Genomic DNA, 21,258 nt, shown 5'->3' with positions numbered 1-21,258 from the left:
ATGACCCAAGATTATTTAAATTCCACTGGTTAGAGTAACATGACTGCAGTAGTGCTCCTAATGGAGGATACATAAAAAAAGAGCTGATAGTAGTCTTTATTCCCATTATCTAGGAGCTAGAATTTATCAAAAAGGGAAAGTTTTCCCCACTAATGAGGCCAGATGAAGATAGCAAGAGTTGGGAATATATAGAAATGATCCAGCAATCAGTACATGAGGTCCAATTCCTCAAATCAAGTTGCCCTCTGTCAAAGCATAAGGAATACCCTTTCCTTTGAAGAGGTAATAAGCCATTAGTTCTAAGCAATACCCATCAACAAACTACAAAGCTCAAAATCAATACAGAAAGTAGAATACAAGAATCCAAGGAACATGCATACAAAATTTGAAGTGATTAAGTATTTTTTACACATATTATCAAAATAAAAAAGTAACGACTCAGGTAAAAACCTCTTAGGGTCTGGAATTTCAACAAACACTACCCATCATTCAGCACCAGTGAATGGGTACAGAATAAAGTTAGTGCAGATACATAATTATAAAGATATTAAGTGTAGGTATAGAGTCCCAATATCTGAAAATATTAGCTTCCAGAGGGGCCATCTATAACATTATCCAAAAATTATAATGAGCACCTTATCTATGAATATAATACAATTTAATTAGGCATTGCCTTATTAAAAAACTGTAATTTAAGAAACAGAAAATAGGTAGATAGTAGGTTGGTATACAGCAACCACCCAGGGAGGTACTACTGTCCTGCCAAGTGAGTGTGAAACAAAAACCTGTAGCTGTTTTACATGATGATAGTATTACTGGTGTTCTTTTTTTCCTGTCTCATAAACATGCTGAATAACAGGTACATCTTGCTACTTCTACTTACACTTAGGTCAGATTACACAGGCATGCACATGCATATACATACATACACACATCTAGGTTTTTCTTCTTTTTTCTTAATAGTTCTTGTTCTTCTTTATTTTCTCTATTCTCCTTGGAGAGGTGGAAAAGAATCTTTCCTCTGTAAGCCATGCTCGTCATATGAGGCCACTAAAATGCCGCAAGCAATGGGCTAATAACACCTTCCGTAGAAAATACTAAAGAAGTGAAGAAAAACTTTATAAAACTGGGATGCTTGAATGTGCGTGGATGAATGCAGATAAGAAGAAAAAGATGATTGCTAATGATATGAATGAGAAGAAGTTGGATTTCCTAGCTCTAAGAGAAACAAAGCTGAAGGGGGTAGGTGAGTTTCAGTGGGGAGAAATAAATGGGATTAAGTCAGGAGTATCTGAGAGAGCTAGAGCTAACGAAGGGGTAGCAATTATTATTATAATCAAAAAGAAGCGCTAAACCACAAGGGCTATACAGCGTTGCAGGACAGGAAGGAAGCGAGGGTATCAGGTGACAAAAGGGAGATGGATGAGTAGTAGGTTACGGAGAACAGCGGGATAGTGAAAGGGTAGAGGGCAGCAAAAGATTGAGGTAGAAAGGGCTGAGGGGAGTGCAAAGGGTATCATCATCAGAGTTTGTGGAGTAAACCAGTTGTTGTCAAGAAGTCGATGAGAGTGTCAGGATTAAAGGAGGGTCCATCAGCAAGAAGGGAAGGTAAAGAGAGAGTAGTAGAGCAGAGATGATGTTGGAGGTAAATTCTGCGTGCTCGTTGATAAAGAGGGCAGTCTAACAGAATGTGGCTAATCGATACTGGAATTTGACACTTCTCACAGAGAGGAACAGGGTGCCTCTCCATAAGATACCCATGAGTAAGTCGAGTGTGGCCAATGGGAAGGCGGGAGAGAGAAGTCTCCCAACCTCGGCACTGATGACAAGAAGACGGCCAGTAACCTATGCTCGGTTTAATAGAATGAAGTTTGCTACTGAGTAGAGTTGACCAACGCTGTTGCCAATGGGTGTGAAGGTGGGTAGCTATTACAGCAAAATAGTCCGGAAATGGAACACTTCTATATGAAATTGGTAGGTCATGTACTGCTGACCGCACAGCAGTGTCTGCCTGTTCATTGCCCTGTACGTCAACATGACCAGGGACCCAACAAAAAACAGTATCTTTATGCTTGGTAGAGATACGGCATAGCCAAAGTTGGATATGGGGAACTAGGGGATGAGGTGTATCAAATTTCTGTATAGCCTGTAGAGCACTAAGGGAGCCTGAGACAACCACAAATGATGACACAGGCATAGATGCAATACGTATAAGTGCTGCAAGAATGGCATACAATTCAGCAGTTAAAATATCTAGCCAAAGATAGTAAAAGCCCTCGCATGACGCTGTCCGGAAACACTGCTGCGAATCCAACACCGTGAGAAGACTTAGAGCCATCTGTGTACACTGCGAAGGCATGAGAATGAGAGTGGAAGTGGTCAAGAAAAAGAAAGCAGGAAGCTTTCGAGCAAGGGAGTGAGAAAGAACAGACCCAAACAGCTGGAACTTCACAGGGGAGTAGGGAAAAGTGAGATGCTACATGAACATATAAAGGTGGTAACTGAAGGGAAGACAAGAGCGAATGTAGGCAAAGAGAGAAGGGACGGAGAAAACAGGGGCAGCGAACAAATAAAGAATGTCTACTAATATCGGTGACCATTCTATAAATGGAAGGATTGTGGAGATCATGAGAGCATACATAGTAGCGAAAGCAATGGGCATCACGGCGATCAGACAAGGATGGAACATTCGCTTCTGCATAGAGACTCTCAACAGGGGAAGAGCAAAAAGCACCAAGGCATAAACATAATCCTTGGTGATGGATGGAGTTAAGGCTAGAGAGAGTAGCAGGAGAGGCCGCTGAATAGATCTAGTCACCATAATCGAGTTTCGATAAAATGAGGGCTGAATGTAGGTGAAGGAGAGTTCGACGAACAGCTTCCCATGAAAGATGAGCAAGAGTTTTAAGAAGGTTCAGCCGGCTGTGACAAGTTGCCTTCAGAGAGGTAATGTGAGGTTTCCAGGATAACCTACGGTCAAAGAGAAGGCCTAGAAACCTGACTGTATCACGTTCAGGGATACGGGAGCCATAGAGGTACAAAGGTTGATCGGAGATGACAGAGCGTCTAGTGAAAGTAATTTGGTGAGTTCTGGTACTGGAAAATTTAAACCCATGCGTGCTGGCCCAATTGGAAACACGGTCAATCGCATGCTGGAGAGAAACTGTAATGAGGTGACAGTCAGCGCCTGCACAAGCAATAGCGAAGTCATCAACATAGAGTGATGACCAAATATTGGATGGAAGAACAGAGGCCAAATCATTTATAGCAAGGAGAAAAAGTGTTGTACTCAGAACACATCCCTGAGGGACACCTTCAGCTTGGACAAAGTTTATGGAGAGCACATTATTAACTCGAACACGGAAATGTCTGTCAGTTAAAAAGTTCTTAAGGAAGGATGGTAGATTGCCCCGGAGGCCTAAGGAGTGGGCTTGGGCCAAAATATTATACCTCCAAGTTGTGTCATATGCCTTCTCAAGGTCAAAAAATATGGCAATAACTGAGTGGTTATTCACAAAGGCATTACGAACATACATATCCAAGCGTAGTAAGGGGTCTATGGTAGATCGGCCCTTACGAAAGCCATATTGACTAGTGGAGAGACTGTTGTGTCTCTAAATACCACATTAAACGTCGATTTACCAGACGTTCCATCACTTTGCAAACTGCACTAGTAAGAGCAATGGGACGATAGTGGGAGGCATCATGTCCCGAAGTACCCAGCTTGCGGAAAGGGAGAACAATGGCAGATTTCCACAGCTGAGAAAGAACTCCTTGTGACCAAATAAGATTGAAGAGGTGTAAGAGGACTGTAAGGGCTGACTGATGTAAATGTTGTAACATCCGAATATGAATGTCGACAGGCCCAGCTGCCAATGATCAGCAAGCTGAGAGTGTTGCCTCCAGTTCCCAAAGTGTAAAAGGCACATTATACTGTTCTTCTCTGAGAGAAGAAAAGTCCAAGGGTACTAACTCTCTGGCAGACTTTGAGGAAAGAAACGAGGGGCATAGATGGAGCCCCCAGGAAATATGGACCAGATGAGTGCCAATTTCAATGGCAACATCAAGAGGGCTCGCTATACCAACACCAGCGACCCGTAGAACAGGAGCCGGGTCAAGAGAGTATTTACCACTTAATTTCCTCACTTTTTTCCAGACTGCACTCATAGAGGAAGCAGAGGTGAGAGTGGAAACATAATCTCGCCAGCAAGTGCGTTTAGCGTCACGGATGACAGGGCGAGCAATCACACGCTTCTGCTTAAAATCAATGTCTCTCATCGGTTCTATTGTACAGGTACCTGCCCCATGCAGCACGTTTCAAACGTACTGCATGAGCACAAGCAGGAGACCACCAAGGCACACACTTCTGAGACTGCCTGCCTGAGGTTTGGGGTATAGAATGAGAAGCTGAGGTTAAAACTGACGTCGAGAAGAGGTGTAGGAGCTCATCAATGGAGGATGAAGAAGGAACCTTACTAAAAGCAGTGAGTTGCGAGTAAAGGTCCCAATTTGCCCGATCAAATTGCCAGTGAGGGCTACGGAAAGGTGGTGAATATGAAGGAGAAGTAAGAATGATTGGAAAATGACCGCTGTCATGTAAGTCCGGTAGAACAGACCAGGCAAAGTCTAGCACAGTGGAGGAAGAGCAGACTGATAGATCGATGCAAGAGAGAGTATGAGTACAAGGATCAAAATGGGTGGGAGTACCCGTATTTAAAACATGGAGGGGATGAGAGGCGAGAAAAGCCTCCAACTGAATCCCACCTGAGTCACAATGAGACCCCCCCCCCAGAGGAAATGATGAGCATTAAAATTGCCAAGTAACAGAAGTGGTGGTGATAAGGATGAAACAAGAAAGGCAAAATCTGAGATAGAAAATGCCCGAGAAGGAGAGAGATATAAAGAACATATTGTAAACCACTTATTCAAGTGGATACGGGCTGCAGTGTAATGCAGTGAGGTATGGACAAATAGTTCACAGTACGGAATATCACTGCATAGAAGAAGGGCACTTTCATTAATCCTTTCAGGGTTTTGGCTGTACTAGTATGGCTTACGCCCCAGGGCTTTTGACGTACTAGTACGCCTATATTCTAGCGTCCTCAAATCTAGTGAGAGAAAGCTGGTAGGCCTACATATGAAAGAATGGGTCTATGTGGTCAGTGTGCACAGTATAAAAAAAATCCTGCAGCACACAGTGCATAATGAGAAAAAAAAACTTTGACCGTGTTTTTGGATTAAAACAGCGAATTTGCACTGTATTTTCTTATGGTATTTATTGTTGTATTCTAGTTTTCCTGGTCTCATTTTATAGAATGGAAGACGTATTACAGAAATTGAGAAGATTTTGACTGGCTTTACAATGAAAAGTACCTTGAAATTGAGCTCAAAGTAGCAGAAATGTTCGATTTTTACCAAAGTTCAAAGTAAACAAATCATGCCAAGCGTCCAATACACGTCAACTGGCGAGTCTAATATTCTTTCAAAAGTGCGCTAATATTATTTACACCATTTCTACACTAATGCAATAGTCTGCATAACAGTAAATCTTCTATTTTTTGTAAGAATAAAAATTCAAAGTGGAAAGCCAAAGAAATATAAGAGGGGTCTGGGGATGTGACTAATGAACAGAGAACTTGTTATTTTAGTGCCAGGAATGTCTTTCTTGTTTATTCTGGACCCTATTCGGAAATTGGCATCTTCTGAAATTTGTGTGAAATTGGCAAAATTGCTAAATTCTGACCACTTTATTGGATAGTTGAAATCGGTAAATGGGTGGTTTCTTGCACTCATTCGATAGAAAAAATGGAGTTCTAGCTAAATAGTCATGATTTTTATCGACTAGTACACTGGAATTGGCCGAAAATAGGGCTCAAAGTGGGCAAAATCGCCGATGAGTAAACATCGTCGAGACCGCTAACTTCGCGAGAGCATAATTCTGTGTTTTGCATCAAATTTCATACTTTTGGTGTCATTATGATCGGGAAAAGATTCTCTATCTTTTCATAAGAAAAAATAATTTTTTTTTTAAATTTGGGGACCCTGAGAACAAGTCTGAGAGGGCCTGGGGACCCTGAAAGGGTTAACCCTTTCAGGGTTTCGGCCGTACTAGTACGGCTTATGCACCAGGGTTTTTGACATACTAGTACGCCTAAATTCTAGCGCCCTCAAATCTAGTGAGAGAAAGCTGGTAGGCCTACATATGAAAGAAAGGGTCTATGTGGTCAGTGTGCACAGTATAAAAAAAAATCCTGCAGCACACAGTGCATAATGAAAAAAAGACTGACCGTATTTTTGGATTAAAACGGTGACTTTGCACTGTATTTTTGTATGGTATTTATTGTTGTATTCTTGTTTTCCTGGTCTCATTCTATAGAATGGAAGACATATTACAGAAATTGGGATGATTTTGACTGATTTTACAATGAAAAGTACCTTGCAATTGAGCTCAAAGTAGCTGAAATGGTCGATTTTTACCAAAGTTCAAAAGTAAACAAATCATGCTAAGCGTCTAATACAGGTCAACTAGCGAGTCTAATATTCTTTCACAAGTGCGCCGATATTGTTTATACCATTTTTTTACACTAATGCAGTAGTCTGCATAACAGTAAATCTTCTTTTTTTTTGCAAGAATAAAAATTCAAAGTGGACAGCAAAAGAATGTAAGAGGGGCGTTGGGACATGACTAATGAACAGAGGAAATGTCCTTTTAGTGCCAGGAATGTCTTTTTTTTTTATTCTGGACCCTATTTGGAAATGGCATCTTTTGAAATTTGTGTGAAATTGGCAAAATTGCTAAATTCTGACCACTGTATTGGATAGTTGAAATCGGTAAATGGGTTGTTTCTTGCACTCATTCTATAGAAAAAATGGAGTTCTAGCGAAATAGTCAGGACTTTTGTCGACTAGTACAGTGGAATTGGCCGAAAATAGGGCTCAAAGTGGGCAAAATTGCCTATGCGTAAACACTGTCGAGACCGCTAACTTCGCGAGAGCATAATTCCGTAAGTTTCTTTTCATAAGAAAAAATAATTTTTTTTTTTTAAATTTGGGCGACCCTGAGAACAAGTCTCTGAGAGGGCCTGTCGACCCTGAAAGGGTTAAAGGTCCCGTCTGAGAAAGGATCCGAAGAATACAATAAATTACATATAGCCTGAGATAGGTTGGAAAACAGCCGAGTGTAATTTTGGTTCTTGTAAGCAAACACCAACAGGGGAAAACCTGGAAAGCAACATCTGAAGCTCACCCCGATTACCCCTGAGGCCGCGGAAATTCCAATGTAAATAGGCCATGATTGGCAACGAGGAAAATACCAGGAATCTGTAGGGAAGGGCACCTATGGACTAGAGGGGTTAGAAAGTCTACGTGGGGTGGCATAGGAAGACGTTCAAGCAGCGATGGAATGGAGCATTGCAAAGAATAGAGTTGTGGAGATGGAGGAGAGGGAAGAGAAGGAACAGGAGGTGGATCAGTGTCCACTGAAGGTTTAGTCTCTGCAATATATTCTGAAATAGTGTCAAGTGTTTCTGAATTCAAAGACGTTGTATGGGAGACAATATTGGAGATAGGAGGAGGAGGGTGAGTAAAGATTGGGACAGTAATGGACTGTACTAAAGTAATGGGGGACGAAAGTGTTGGGAACTGGAGAAGTGTGGGAGGGGACAGAAGAGGCAGAAACCTGGGAGGCGGCAGAAGAGGGAGAGACTTGGGAGGGAGGCACAGAACGAGGAGGGGGGTGAACCTCCACACTTGTAATAGAGCCAGTGAGAGGGGAAGAACCAGGTACAGAGACTGGAAAAGGTAAAATGTGGGGGCAGAAGAAGGGAAGGAGGGGGCAAGGAAGATTTGAGCAAAGGTTTTTTTTTTGGACTTCTGAGAAGTAGAGGGGCGATTGGTAGGTGTCGTACGAGATCTTGTCGATACCGTGGCCTGTGAGTGAGAACTCGAAGATGTCAGAACAGACCGAGGTGTTGAAGTAGGGATGTCTGAGCCCAGGACAGCAAAAGAATTAGATACAGGAGTGACTATGGGAGGGGTAACAACAGAGGAGGCTGCAGAAGATGGGACTCCAGAAGTGGGGGGACGTTTTGAAACACGAGAATAAGAAACACGGGGTAGTCTCCCTTGGAGGCAGAGATGAGAAACTGCCATAGCATAAGGGAGACCTTCTGCCTCTTTGAGGCAACGGATTTCACGCTCGTTTAAGTAGACCTGGCAGCGGCAAGAGTACGAAGGGTGAGCCTCATGACAATTAAGGCAAGAGGGAGGTCGACTACAAGACGTATTAGAATGGTCATCAGCACCACAGACTGGGCATTCAGCTATAGATCTGCAATATTTCGCTGGGTGACCAAAACGCCAGCAATTTCTACACTGTTGCGGTGTAGGGATCACCTTTCAAACTTGCAACCAATGTCCTGCGACATAAACAGAGGACCGGAGTTCACGGCTGTCGAAAGTTAATCGAGCCACATTGCAAGGGTATCGTCTCTGCCCTCGGGCAGGAAGGACATAAGTGTCTACTTTGAGGACTGGGAGATCCTGGAGTTCCAGCTGTTCAAGAATGTCATTGCCAAATGTCCGGAAATTCTGTTGGACTATGGTATGGGGCAGAATGACAGTACCACTACATGAATTGAGAGAATGATGTTTTTCAATAGTGATAGGAATAGTATCGATATGTGAAAGGAGAGAAAGATCATGAGCTTGGGTAGCATTCTGGACAGTGACGATGCGCGTACCGCTCTTGAGAGCATGAAATGAAATATCTCTACCAACATGGCGTAGGAGCGCTTTGCCAATACTATGGTTGGAAAGATAGGCAATAAAAGAAGTTGGTCGTAAAGTAAGGAATTTAGTCCACTGAGTGGCCCGAAACTGAGCATGGAGAGGGAGTGCATGACGTGTCGATCTTTTCTGAGTAGAATGGGAAGATAATGAAGTAACATCATCAGGAGATTGTCGTTGGCGTTTAGAAATGGGAGGAGAGTTGGTCCGACGTGGGACAGGCTGGCGATTCGAAAATTGCTGCACCATAGAGGGAGAGGTCGGAGGCATAGTCAAAGGAGAGTGGAGATCAGACAAATCGGAGGGGTCAGTTGAGACGTCAGAACCTGAAGCTGGTCAGAACGGGGTGCGGTATCTGTAAGGGGCCTGGGGGTAGCAGGTTCATGGACTAGGGCTTCCATGGTTAGGTTACTTCTTTCATTTTGCTTTTTAGAAAAAAAAAGAAGAAAAGAAAATAAAACAAAAAAAAAGAAAAAGGGGGAATGAGAAGGAATAGTTCCTAGGAGGAATGAAAGGGCCGGAAATCACCCTCCGAGCCCAAGAGGACCTCAACACTGCAAGTAGTGCAGATGCGGCATGTAACTCGTGCCATGCCCTATCCTTCATGCCAGTAAACCAGCAATCCATGATAGCAACCTCATATCTGCCGAGCTACCTCGGTGGACATTTTATAGAATGGAAGACATATTACAGAAATTGAGATGATTTTGATTGGTTTCACAATGAAAAGTACCTTGAAATTGAGCTCAAAGTAGCAGAAATGTTCGATTTTTGCCAAAGTTCAAAAGTAAACAAATCATGTCACGCGTCCAATACACGTCAACTGGTCAGTCTAATATTCTTTCACAAGTTCGCTGATATTATTTATACCATTTTTACACTAATGCAGTAGTCTGCATAACAGTAAATCTTCTATTTTTTTTGTGAGAATAAAAATTCAAATTGGAAAGGAAAAGAAATGTAAGAGGGGCCTGGGAACATGACTAATGAACAGAAATTTTTTTTATTTTAGTGCCAGGTATGTCTTTCTTGTTTATTCTGGACCCTATTTAGAAATTGGCATCTTTTGAAATTTGTGAAATTGGCAAAATTGCCAATTTCTGACCACTTTATTGGATAGTTGAAATAGGTAAATGGATGGTTTCTTGTACTCATTCGATAGAAAAAATGGAATTCTAGCAAAATAGTTATGATTTTTGTCGACTGGTACATTGGAATTGGCCAAAAATAGGACTCAAAATGGGCGAAATCACCGATGAGTAAACATCGTCGAGACTGCTAACTTTGCGAGAGCATAATTCCATAAGTTTTCCATCAAATTTCATACTTTTGGTGTCATTATTACCGGGAAAAGATTCTCTGTCATTTCACAAGAATTTTTTTTTTTTTATCAAAATATTTCCGACCCTGAGAACAAGTTTAGGAGAGGGCCTGCTGACCCTGAAAGGGTTAAAGCACCCCCCTATACTCCAGGTTTAGGGATTCACCCTATCATGAGGCATACACCATATGTGTCAAGACCTGTTGCCTTCAGTTATCACACCAAGGGTAGACTTCTCAAACAATGAGACCTGAGATGTCCGGCGCCAGGATTCTTCCATATTTCTAACACCTCTCTGCCAAGGCAAGGGTTGTGACAATTTACACTGGTTGGTGAGGTCAGGCTGTGACCTCCGTGGGCTTACATCACAAGAATTCATAGTTTGGACATTAGGAGGTGGTGCAGGATTACCGAAACTATTATTTACAGGGCTGAGGAGGGATTGTTGAGGTGGTTCAGACATGCAGAGAGGTTGGAACAAAATAGAACAACATAGAGAGTGTATAAATCTGTAGGGGAGGGAAGGCAGGGTAGGGGTTGGCCTAGGAAAAGTTGGAGGGAAGGGGCAAAGGAGGTTTTGTGTGCGAGTGATCTGGACTTCCAGCAAGCATGTGTGAGCATGTTAGATAGGAGCTAATGGAGAGACAAATGGCTTTTACGACTTGACGTGCTGTTGGAGTGTGAGTAGGGTAATATTTATGAAGGGATTCAGGGAAACTGGCAGGTTGGGTTTAAGTCCTGGAGATGGGAAGTACAGTGCCTGCACTTTGAAGGAGGGGTGTTAATGTTGCAGTTTTATAACTAACTATAGTGTAAGTGCACCTCTGGGAAGACAGTGATGGAGTGAATGATGGTGAAAGTTTTTTCTTTTTCGGGCCACCCTACCTTGGTGAGAAACAGCCGATGTGTTTAAATAAAAAAAATCCCAATTAGAATACCATACCTAGTAATAATAAATATAAACCATCAAAATAAATATCTATTAAGAACCTAAGAGGGGTCCGTCCCATAGTTCTATGGCTTTGAAGCCTGGGTCCAAGCCGTAGAACTACAGCTTGAGCTCAGCTCGCTCAATTAAGTTGTAAGTGGTAAATTTGGGCCTAGGTATGAGAGACTATATCAGTGTGGTAGGTGTGCACTACATAAAACAAATGCTGCAGCATGCAGTGCATAAGAAAAAAAAACTGTGACCGTATTTTTGGATTAAAACAGCGACTTTGCAGTGCTTTTTCGTATGTTTTTTACAGTTGTATTCGCGATTTCTTGGTCTCATTTGATAGAATGGAAGATATATTACAGAAATAGAGATGATTTTGATTGGATTTAGTACTGAAAATGGTTTGAAACTGAGCTCAAAATAGCAGAAATATTCAATTTTTGCCAATGTTCAAGAGTAAACAAATGATGTCACACGTCTAATATGCATCAGCTGGTGTTTCTAATATACGTTCATGAATGTGCTGATATTATTTATGCAATTATTACAATACTGCATAACAGTAAATCTTCTATTTTTTTGTATGAATAAAAATTCATTAGGTGAATAAAAAATCAAAATGGAATTCATTTGTAAAGCCTGAAAACATAACTAATAACCAGAGGCAATATTAGTTTAGTGCCAGGAATGCCTGCATTGCTTATTCTGGAGCTTATTTTGAAATTGGAATATTTTGAACTTTGTGTTAAATTGGCCAAATTGCCAATTTCCGATCACTTTATTGTGTAGTTGAAACAGTTGACTGGGCGATTTCCTATGCTCACTCGATCAAATAGAGGTAATACTAGTAAAATAGCTAAGAATTTGGTCGACTGGAATAACGTAATTAGCTTAAAATGAGAGTCAAAGTTGGCAAAATCGCTGATGCGTAAATATCGCTGACGCAGCAAAATTCGCGAGAGTATTTTCACAATTTTCCATCAAATTTTGTACTTTTTGTTTTATTATCCTCAGAAAAAGATTCCCTACCATTTCATAAGAAAAAATAACAATTTTTTTTTTTGAAAATTCTTGGACCCTGGCTGTCACTCTGAGATTTGCCCTCTGGACCCTCAAAGGGTTAACAATGCCATTTTATGGAACCAGAATTTCAATTCAGCAAAAAAAAAATTCTACACATTTACATACCATTGTAAATCATTAGAGTGAAAAAAATTAGTAGTAATGTTTAGTGTGAAAACTTCTACCAACACTCTTCATAGTAAACATTGTCATGATTGTTTGTAATTTCCAATTTTCACCTATTTAAAACTAATGTTTTCTATATTTAAGTAGCATAAAATTTTCAGTGCTCCTGCTGTCAATGCTAGTTCCCCCCCCCTTAAAAAAAGAGCTATATATATTTTCTACTAATGTATATCCTGGGTAAATGAAAATATAACAAGGCACAGTTTATAATGTGCTTAGTGATAAGCTTAACTACTTTTTGGTCAATAAATGTGAATTTAAAAGTAAATTTATGAATGTGATATGATCTTTTACTATAAGGTTTGGTGAACTTCCTGAGCAAGAGAGATGGTGTAACTATAAAATTATTTTCTATAATTTTTGTCAATCTTTTTTCTAAAACTAAGCTTATTAATAAACATCAAACTAAATTTACTTATTACAAAAAAAGTTTTTTAATTCTTAAAACTTTCAAAATGTCAACAAAGAATGCTGAATGAGTTTGTCTCAAAAATAACATAACTATTCCTTATCTAAACCATTTTCAACAATATAAAACTCATGCTTTTACAAAGAAAAATAATTCTATAAAATGCTATCAAAATATAATACAACTCTCACTCAATGTTCTACTTTTAATCAGCTATTACACTAATATTTGTGGCCTATGCATTAATGTTTAACTGCAATTTACAGAGGCTTATGCAGTAGTAACTTGCCACAAAATAAATATAACAGCAGAGGACTGAAGGACTACTGGTCCATGCTACACAAGTTCTTTCTAAACTCAACCATTCTCACTTGTATATTTGTCTAATCTATTGTTTTTAAAGCTACCAAAGATATTAGCTTCAATAATGCCATTTGGCAACTTCTTCTACTCATCTACACCTCTACTGCCAAACCAGTATTTTTCTACATCCTTCATAAATTAGAATTTACCCAACTTGAATACCTATGCACTCTCAACACTCCAAATGTTCACATTTCCATCAAAACCCCATTTCTTGCAGCCAATTAAAAAAAAATTATCTAGCACTATATAATATTTAAAATTTAGTTATATTATGCCTAAAAAAGGATCAAGAAATACAAAAATCGGACTTGCTAACATGTATTCTTAAGAGAAGGAACACTAATTTACAATGATTCTCTACAGGGGAAGACCAGTACACTAATACCCCAATCATCAAGGAAATTAATGACCAGAATCTCAATTGTACTTTAAATCTGGTTTTCATACTAATGACTTATCATTATGCAATCATGAAATAAGCTTAATATTAAAAATTAAACTATACAATCATGAACCTGGAATAAAATTACCTTTAATAATTGAGATTTTGGTGTATTGACTGCATCTCGCAACTGATGAGATGCAACACTGTGTTGTTGTTCTAAAATGGAACTGCAAAGTCCTTACAAACTCCCCACACATGACAAAAAAGGTAACCTCCATACACCTATATCTTAAATACTACAAACAAATCCTCTTGGACAAAATTAAACAGATGGCAAGAAGAGTGATGTATAATTCAGCCTACACCTGAGGTCCTCTTCAGCAAGTTTCCGTTATAGGCTGAAATAAACAACACTCCTCTTACCTTTAGCTTACTTTTCTCCAAGTGAGTTCACTTGTACATTGTTTTATGTGTATTACACTTTTTTGTATTTTGATATACTTTATCGTAGATGTCTGCAAATTTTACTTTTAACATTAAAATCCATCACCTGGAAGCTGATGTGTGGTTGCCAATCATCAGCTCACTAAGCAGACAACCTGCCTTGATTTGTTTTACATGTGTGCCGACCACATGCGCTCTTCAATAAGGATTTTCCATCCGGGGCACTTCCAAGCACCAATACTGTACCACCAGTCACCAAGGTAAAAACGGTGATATTCATTCTTGATATAAATCAATTGCCAAAAAAATGCAGATTTAAAAACCATTACAAAAGATGTCCATGCTGAGAGGGCTGTACACTGCATAATTTGCCCTAATAAAATATGTATGTGACGAGATGAAACTAAGCAGTCATGAAAAAGAAAACAAGTAGCAGAGGTTGAGGAGACAATCAATCAATCTTTACATTTTATACTTATATATACAGTAGCATAATAATTAAATAATAACACTCAATCCATCTTACATCTGCACATTGCTGAACAAATAATACACACTAAAAATGATAAGTATCATCATCTCATTACACACAAATAAATCAAGTCTGGGAGTATAATGCACCAAGTGACCTGCAGATTATCACCACTGTAGGAGTACTTCATGGTAAACATTTGTAAAACAATTTCAGTTCTTCATATCAGTGCTGTCAGAGCTGAGAAATTTTATATACCTTTATCTGTAGTATACAACTTTAATAGTGAAAATATCAAATGCAAATGCCACTTGCAAAGGTGAAACAGTAATTTTTCACAGGAAAGGTAAACAGAGAATTTGTATATATGTACGAGTCATACCAATTATAAACCAAACCTTATCAGTCATATTTGCAAAAAAGATTTTTTCAGATTCAAACTGTTTGAATAATAAACAAAAGCAGAGGTCATATTAGTAAAAGAAAAAAAGGGTAAAACAAACACACACACACACACACACACACACACACACACGTTGGTCTGCACATACTTGATTTCACAATAAGTGCCTGTTGAATATAAATCAAAAGACTGCCATTTTCTCCCAAGCTTATGGTAACCAGGACATAAACCTAAAAATGAATTAATGTCAACTAGGCTACAAAGTTTTAGATTATAGATTTTTTCCATTATGCAACAACACCCACCTGGGAATAGATTAGAAGCATCAGAACAGTTTTCCACAGCATAGTGAAGCAACAACCTGGGAGTTAAAAATAAAAAAGTATAGGAAAGTAGAGACCAGCACAAAGATCTTCATGAAAATTATGCATTAGAATATTATTTTGGCTTCAATCAAGAGGATTATACATCTGAAATTACATTCTTTTCTATAAAGGATGTTTGTTAACTATATGTATGATATATCTATTCAATTTATTTATGTCAAACCTGCTGGGAATTCAAATTTATCAAGTATTGGCTGTAATCATCATATGTTAATCATTAAGATACTGTATATTAATGGTTTAGGAGATTTGGCATCTTGATGTGAATCACTGTACTCATATGAAATGTATTACTCAACTATTAACTTAGTGCATTACAAATCATCATTCCAAATATTATAACTGTTTGCCTCTTAACTGAACAATTAATACTAGACTTAAACAGACAGATATCAAGTTTTTGAAATGGGAAATATTTCCAAGATATATGAGATAAATGAGAGAGAATTTGACAATAAAGAGGCTGATACATTGAGTAGTGAAGAGAAGCCACTAAAGATTAAATATAAATGTTAAAAATGTCAAGAATTACTTTACAAAAGAGCAGAAAACTACAATTTTAACAGGGCTCACAAATTATTTAAAATTTGTTGCATACATAAAAAATCACATGAATTAAAAATAAGCTAACTAAATTTATCAGAAGAGCCAAGACACATTACATCCAAATTTGTTCTTTCGCAAGAGTATTATGAAATCTCACTTTACATAATGGGAGTATCAGATACAGACTCAAATCATGTAATAACAAACTCAAGTGGCACAGGTCTTTATTAGCAATTGTTAACTGGGTTAATAACTGGGGGAGCCCTTCACAATCAGTTCTGTAGGTAAGAGAAATTGTGTGTGCAAACAGAATGAAACATTATTGGAATGGCTTACAAGAAAAGGTAATAAATGCTACAATAACTGGAATCTCTAAAATACTTTATGATAAACTAAATACTGTTTAACCCTTTCACTGTCCAGACCCCAGAAATTAACCCCAGAAATTAAATTAATTAATTAAAGTGGATGTCAAGTAGAACTACACCACTGAGGCCAGGGTCCCTCACATAGTTCTACACCATGAGCTCAGCTCACTCAGATAACCAGTAAATTTTGGCCAAGATAAGAGCATGGGTCTGTATGGAGTGTGTGCACAGGTATACAAAAAATCCTACCCCACACAGTGCAGGATAGGTAAAGTAAAATTCTGACCCAGTATTTGGTTTAAAATAGAGATTGAATTGTTTTCTAGGATGGTTTTTTATGGCTTTATTGACTGTTTCTTTGTATCATTTAATAGAATGAAAGACTGGAAGTAGCTTATAATTTTGCTCAAACTAACGGAAATATCTGATTTTTGTTGATTTTCCTGAAGACAGGTAAGGCCCCCTACACTTCCAATCTGTTTTAGGGGTTTTTAATAGGTCTGATTTAATTATTGGGACACTGAACACAATGATAATCATTCCTGGTTTTGTTTTATTATCTGGGAAAGGAGAAAATCATCAATTTTTTTTTATTAACACATCGGTTGTTTCCCGCCGAGGAAGGGTGACCCGAAAAAGAATAAACACTTTCATTATCATTCATGCCATCACTGTCTTGCCAGAGGCACACCCATACTAAAGTTATAAAACTGTAACTTATCAACACCCCTCCTTTAGAGTGCAGGCACTGTACTTCCCACCTCAAATACTCAAGTCTGGCCTGCCAGTTTCCCTGGATCCATTCATATATATGTTACCTCGCTCACACTGCAACAGCATGTCAATTCATAAAAACCATTTGTCTCCACTTGCTCCTATCTAACACACTCATACATGTTTGCTGGAAGTCCAAACCCCTCGAACACGAAAATCTCCTTTACCTCCCCCCCAACCATTCCTAGGCTGACACCTACCCTGCCTTCCTCACACTACAGATTTATATGCTCTCTAAGTCATTCAATTTCATTCCATACTCTCTAAATGTCCAAACCACCTCAACAACTCCTCCTAAGCCCTCTGGATAATACTTCAGTAACCCTGCGCTGCCTCCTAATTTCTAAACTACGGATTTTCTGCATTATATTCACACTGCACATTGCCCGCAGACATGACATCTCCAGCCTTCTCCTTGCTGCAACATTCACCACCCATGCTTCACACCCATATAAGAACGTTGGTACTGTATAACTATACTCTCACACATTCCCCTCTTTCTTTCCATGGATAATGTTCTTTGTCACCACAAACTCCTCAGTGCACCCTTCACCTTTTTCCCCCTCTCGTCAATTCAATGATTCACCTCGTCTTTCATAGACCCATCTGCTGACTAGTCCTCCCAAATATTTGAATACACTCACTTTCTCCATACTCTCCCCCTTCAATCTGATATCCAGTCTCTCATTACCTAAATTTTTGTTATCCTTATCACCTTGCTCTTAGTATGTGTGATTATAAATTCAAAATGGAGGGCATAGGAGAGGCCATGGGATGTGATTAACCCGTAAACGGTCCAAACGTGTATATACATTTTTACCGCTAGTGTCCCAAACGTATATATACATTTTATTTGTCATACATTCAACATTGCCACGATAAGCCTGAGTCATTTAGACATGAGAGCATGGGTGTGCGCACTCACTGTGCGCCATATTAACCCTTTCAGGGTTTCGGCCGAACTAGTACGGCTTACGCACCAGGGTTTTTGACGTACTAGTACGCCTAAATTCTAGCACCTTCAAATCTAGTGAGAGAAAGCTGGTAGGCCTACATATGAAAGAATGGGTCTATGTGGTCAGTGTGTGCAGTATAAAAAAAAATCCTGCAGCACACAGTGCATAATGAGAAAAAAAAAACTTTGACCTTGTTTTTGGATTAAAACAGCGACTTTGCGCTGTATTTTCGTATGGTATTTATTGTTGTATTCTAGTTTCCTGGTCTCATTCTATAGAATGGAAGACATATAACAGAAATTGACTGATTTTTCAATGAAAAGTACCTTGAAATTGAGCTCAAAGTAGCAGAAATGTTCGATTTTTACCAAAGTTCAAAAGTAAACAAATCATGCTAAGCGTCTAATACACGTCAACTAGCAAGTCTAATATTCTTTCACAAGTGTGCCGATATTATTTATACCATTTTTTTCACTAATGCAGTAGTCTGCATAACAGTATATCTTCTATTTTTTGCGAGAATAAAAATTCAAAGTGGAAAGCAAAAGAATGTAAGAGGGGCATTGGGACATGACTAATGAACAGAGGAAATGTCATTTTAGTGCCAGGAATGTCTTTCTTGTTTATTCTGGACCCTATTTGGAAATTAGCATCTTTTGAAATTTGTGTGAAATTGGCAAAATTGCTAAATTCTGACCACCGTATTGGATAGTTGAAATCGGTAAATGGGTGGTTTCTTGCACTCATTCGATAGAAAAAATGGAGTTCTAGCAAAATATTCACGATTTTTGTCGACTAGTACAGTGGAATTGGCTGAAAATAGGGCTCAAAGTGGGCAAAATAGCTGATGTGTAAATATCGTCGAGACCGCTAACTTCGCGAGAGCATAGTTCCGTAAGTTTTCCAACAAATTTCATACTTTTGGTGTCATTATGATCGGGAAAAGATTCTATATATTTTCATAAGAAATTTTTTTTTTTTTTTTTTGAAATTTGGGTGACCCTAAGAACAAATCTCTGAGAGGGCCAGTCGACCCTGAAAGGGTTAAAATAATAGGGGATGCCTGGGTACCATATGCTCTTTTTTCCTATTAAAAAAAAAAAAATTTCTCAAAAAATTTGGGGCACTACGCGAGAGAATGTATATATACATTTGGACCATTTATGGGTTAATGAACACAGGAAATGTTGTTTTATTGCCAGGAATGTCTACATTGTTTATTTTGTACTCTTTTTTTTTTTTTTTTTTTTTTTTTAACTGGTATTTTTTTACCTTTGTGTAAAATTGGCCAAATTACTGACTTCTATACACTTTATATGGAAATTGTAATAGTTGAAAGGATGGTTTCTTGTGCTTAACTGATAGAACAGAAGGCATACTAGCAAAATAACTAAGAATTTAGTCAAAAGGAGCAATGGAAATGACTTGAAATAAGACTCAAAGTTGGAGAAATCATAGAAGCATAAATTGCACTCACATTGCTAACTTGCATCTGCATAATTCCATAAGTTTTTCATCAAATTTCATAACCACTAGGTTAGCTATAAATAGGTAATTGCTCACACTGGTTCCTCCCACAAGCTTACAGCTATTAACCTGATACTACGCATGGTTAGTCACCCCTCACAGTTGCCTGACTAAAAAGATGCACATCTGCCAACTGGTCTGTGTGGAGGAAAAATATTAAAAAAAAAAATGCATAAAACGGAGAAACTAAGAACTGAATGGATCCCCTTACAAAAAGACTAATTAACAGCTTCTTTATGGTACAACTGAGTAAACTCAGGTACTCACTTGCCCCACCATTTCTCCACGATAACTGTGGCTCAGAACCCTAGCAGGAGCATTTACAAGTGTAGAAAAATAAATCCTGAAATATTTTGATCTATTAAAACAGAGAATTGTAATTCAGTACATAACATTATTTATTTAATGTTATTAATTTAAAATTCATATTAAAAAATACTTGGGTCAATAATTACCATAGCATGTTGAGTATCACTACTATGAATGTGCTAATATTATTTTTTATTTTGAAATTAATATTGCACATTTTCAAGTCATTTTCATTTAACCAAGCTGTAGTTCTACACCTTGTCTACAGGGTCCAACAATTAAAAAAAAAAAAAAAATCTTATGAAATGGTAGAGAATTTTTTTTCTGGAGGTAATAAAATAAAAATTTGATGGAAAACTGATGAAATTATACTATTGTGAATTTTACTGTGTCGGCGATATTTAAGCATCGGGGATTTTGCCCACTTTGACTCCTATTTTAGGCCAATTACATTATTCCAGTCGACCAAATTCTTAAGCTATTTCGCTAGTATCACTTCTATTTTATTAACTGAGCAAAGGAAACTGCCCAATCAACTATTTCAATTACCCAATAATGCAATCAGAAATTGGTAATTTGGCAAATTTCACACACAGTTCAAAATATTCCAATTTCAAAATAGGGTCCAGAATATACAATGCAGGCATTCCTGACACTAAATTAACATTTCTTCTGTTTATTAGTTGTGTTTCTAGGCTTTACACACAAATTCCATTTTTATTTTTTATTCACAAAGAATTTTTATTCACACCAAAAAATAGAAGATTTACAGTTATGCAATATTGTAATAACTATCAATAAAATCAGTGCATTCGTGAACATAGATTCACCAGGTGACAGGTATTGGACGCATGATGTCATCTGTTTACTATTGAACATCAGCAAAATTCAAACATTTCTGCCACTTTGAGCTCAATTTCAAGCTATTTTCAGTCCTAAAACCTATGAAAATTATCTCTTCTGCAATATATGTTTGATTTTATCAAATGAGACCAAGAAACTGAGAATACACTGCAAAGTTGCTGATTTAAACCAAAAACAGTCGTAGTTTTTTTCTCATTATGCACTTTGTGCAGCTGGATTTTTTACCACAGACCCACTCTCTCATATCTAGGCCCAAATTTACCACTCACAACTTATCTGAGTGAGCTGAGCTCATGGTGTAGAACTACAGCACTGACACTGGCTTCAAAGCCGTAGAACTTCAGCAAAGACCCTGAAAGGGTTAAGCCAACAAGGATGAAAAAGGAATTACCTGGATAATGTAATCTTATTTGCAGATACTTCTTGAAGCATTATACTTAATCCTTAATAAATTGGAAGGGATGGGTTTAAAATTAAATTCAGTGCCAAGGATGAACATGTAGCAGAATTGTGTGAGTGTATTAAATTAAAAAAGGTAACAATGTTCAGATAACCTGCGCGTAAGAGACAAACTTATGACAGTGTTTCGGTCTAACTTCAACCATTAACCTTTTCAAGGTCCAGAGGCCAAATTTCAAAGTGTACACCAGGGTCCAAGAATTTTCAAACAAAAATTTTGTTATTTTTTCTTATGAAATGGTAGAGAATCTCTTTCTGAAGGTAATAAAACAAAAAGTATTAAATGTGATGGAAAAT

The 21,258-nt window shown here is 38.3% G+C and overlaps 1 protein-coding gene across 16 annotated transcripts in view; it reads right to left on the bottom strand.

The window, feature by feature from the left end:
* LOC138855215 (uncharacterized) overlaps positions 1-21,258 on the bottom strand; it is a 247,815-nt gene that overhangs the window by 213,332 nt on the left and 13,225 nt on the right. For 14 of the 16 annotated variants that reach the window (XR_011394488.1, XR_011394464.1, XR_011394459.1 and 11 more), the window contains one exon: positions 15,078-15,133. The exons of 1 other annotated variant lie outside the window; for it this stretch is intronic. Coding sequence is in view for 6 of the 15 variants with exons in the window: in XM_070103617.1 (XP_069959718.1) it covers positions 15,078-15,133 (56 nt within the window). In the remaining 9 variants the exon portion in view is untranslated. Of the gene's footprint in view, positions 1-13,376; positions 14,138-15,077; positions 15,134-21,258 lie in introns of those variants that run through there. One more of the 16 variants, XM_070103572.1, reaches the window with a different exon arrangement.

This window comes from Cherax quadricarinatus, chromosome 1 (genome assembly GCF_038502225.1).
Source record: "Cherax quadricarinatus isolate ZL_2023a chromosome 1, ASM3850222v1, whole genome shotgun sequence".
Classification (NCBI taxonomy): Eukaryota; Metazoa; Arthropoda; class Malacostraca; order Decapoda; family Parastacidae; genus Cherax; species Cherax quadricarinatus.
Note: the sequence above shows the minus strand (reverse complement) of the source record. Positions and strands in the feature narration are given on the sequence as shown.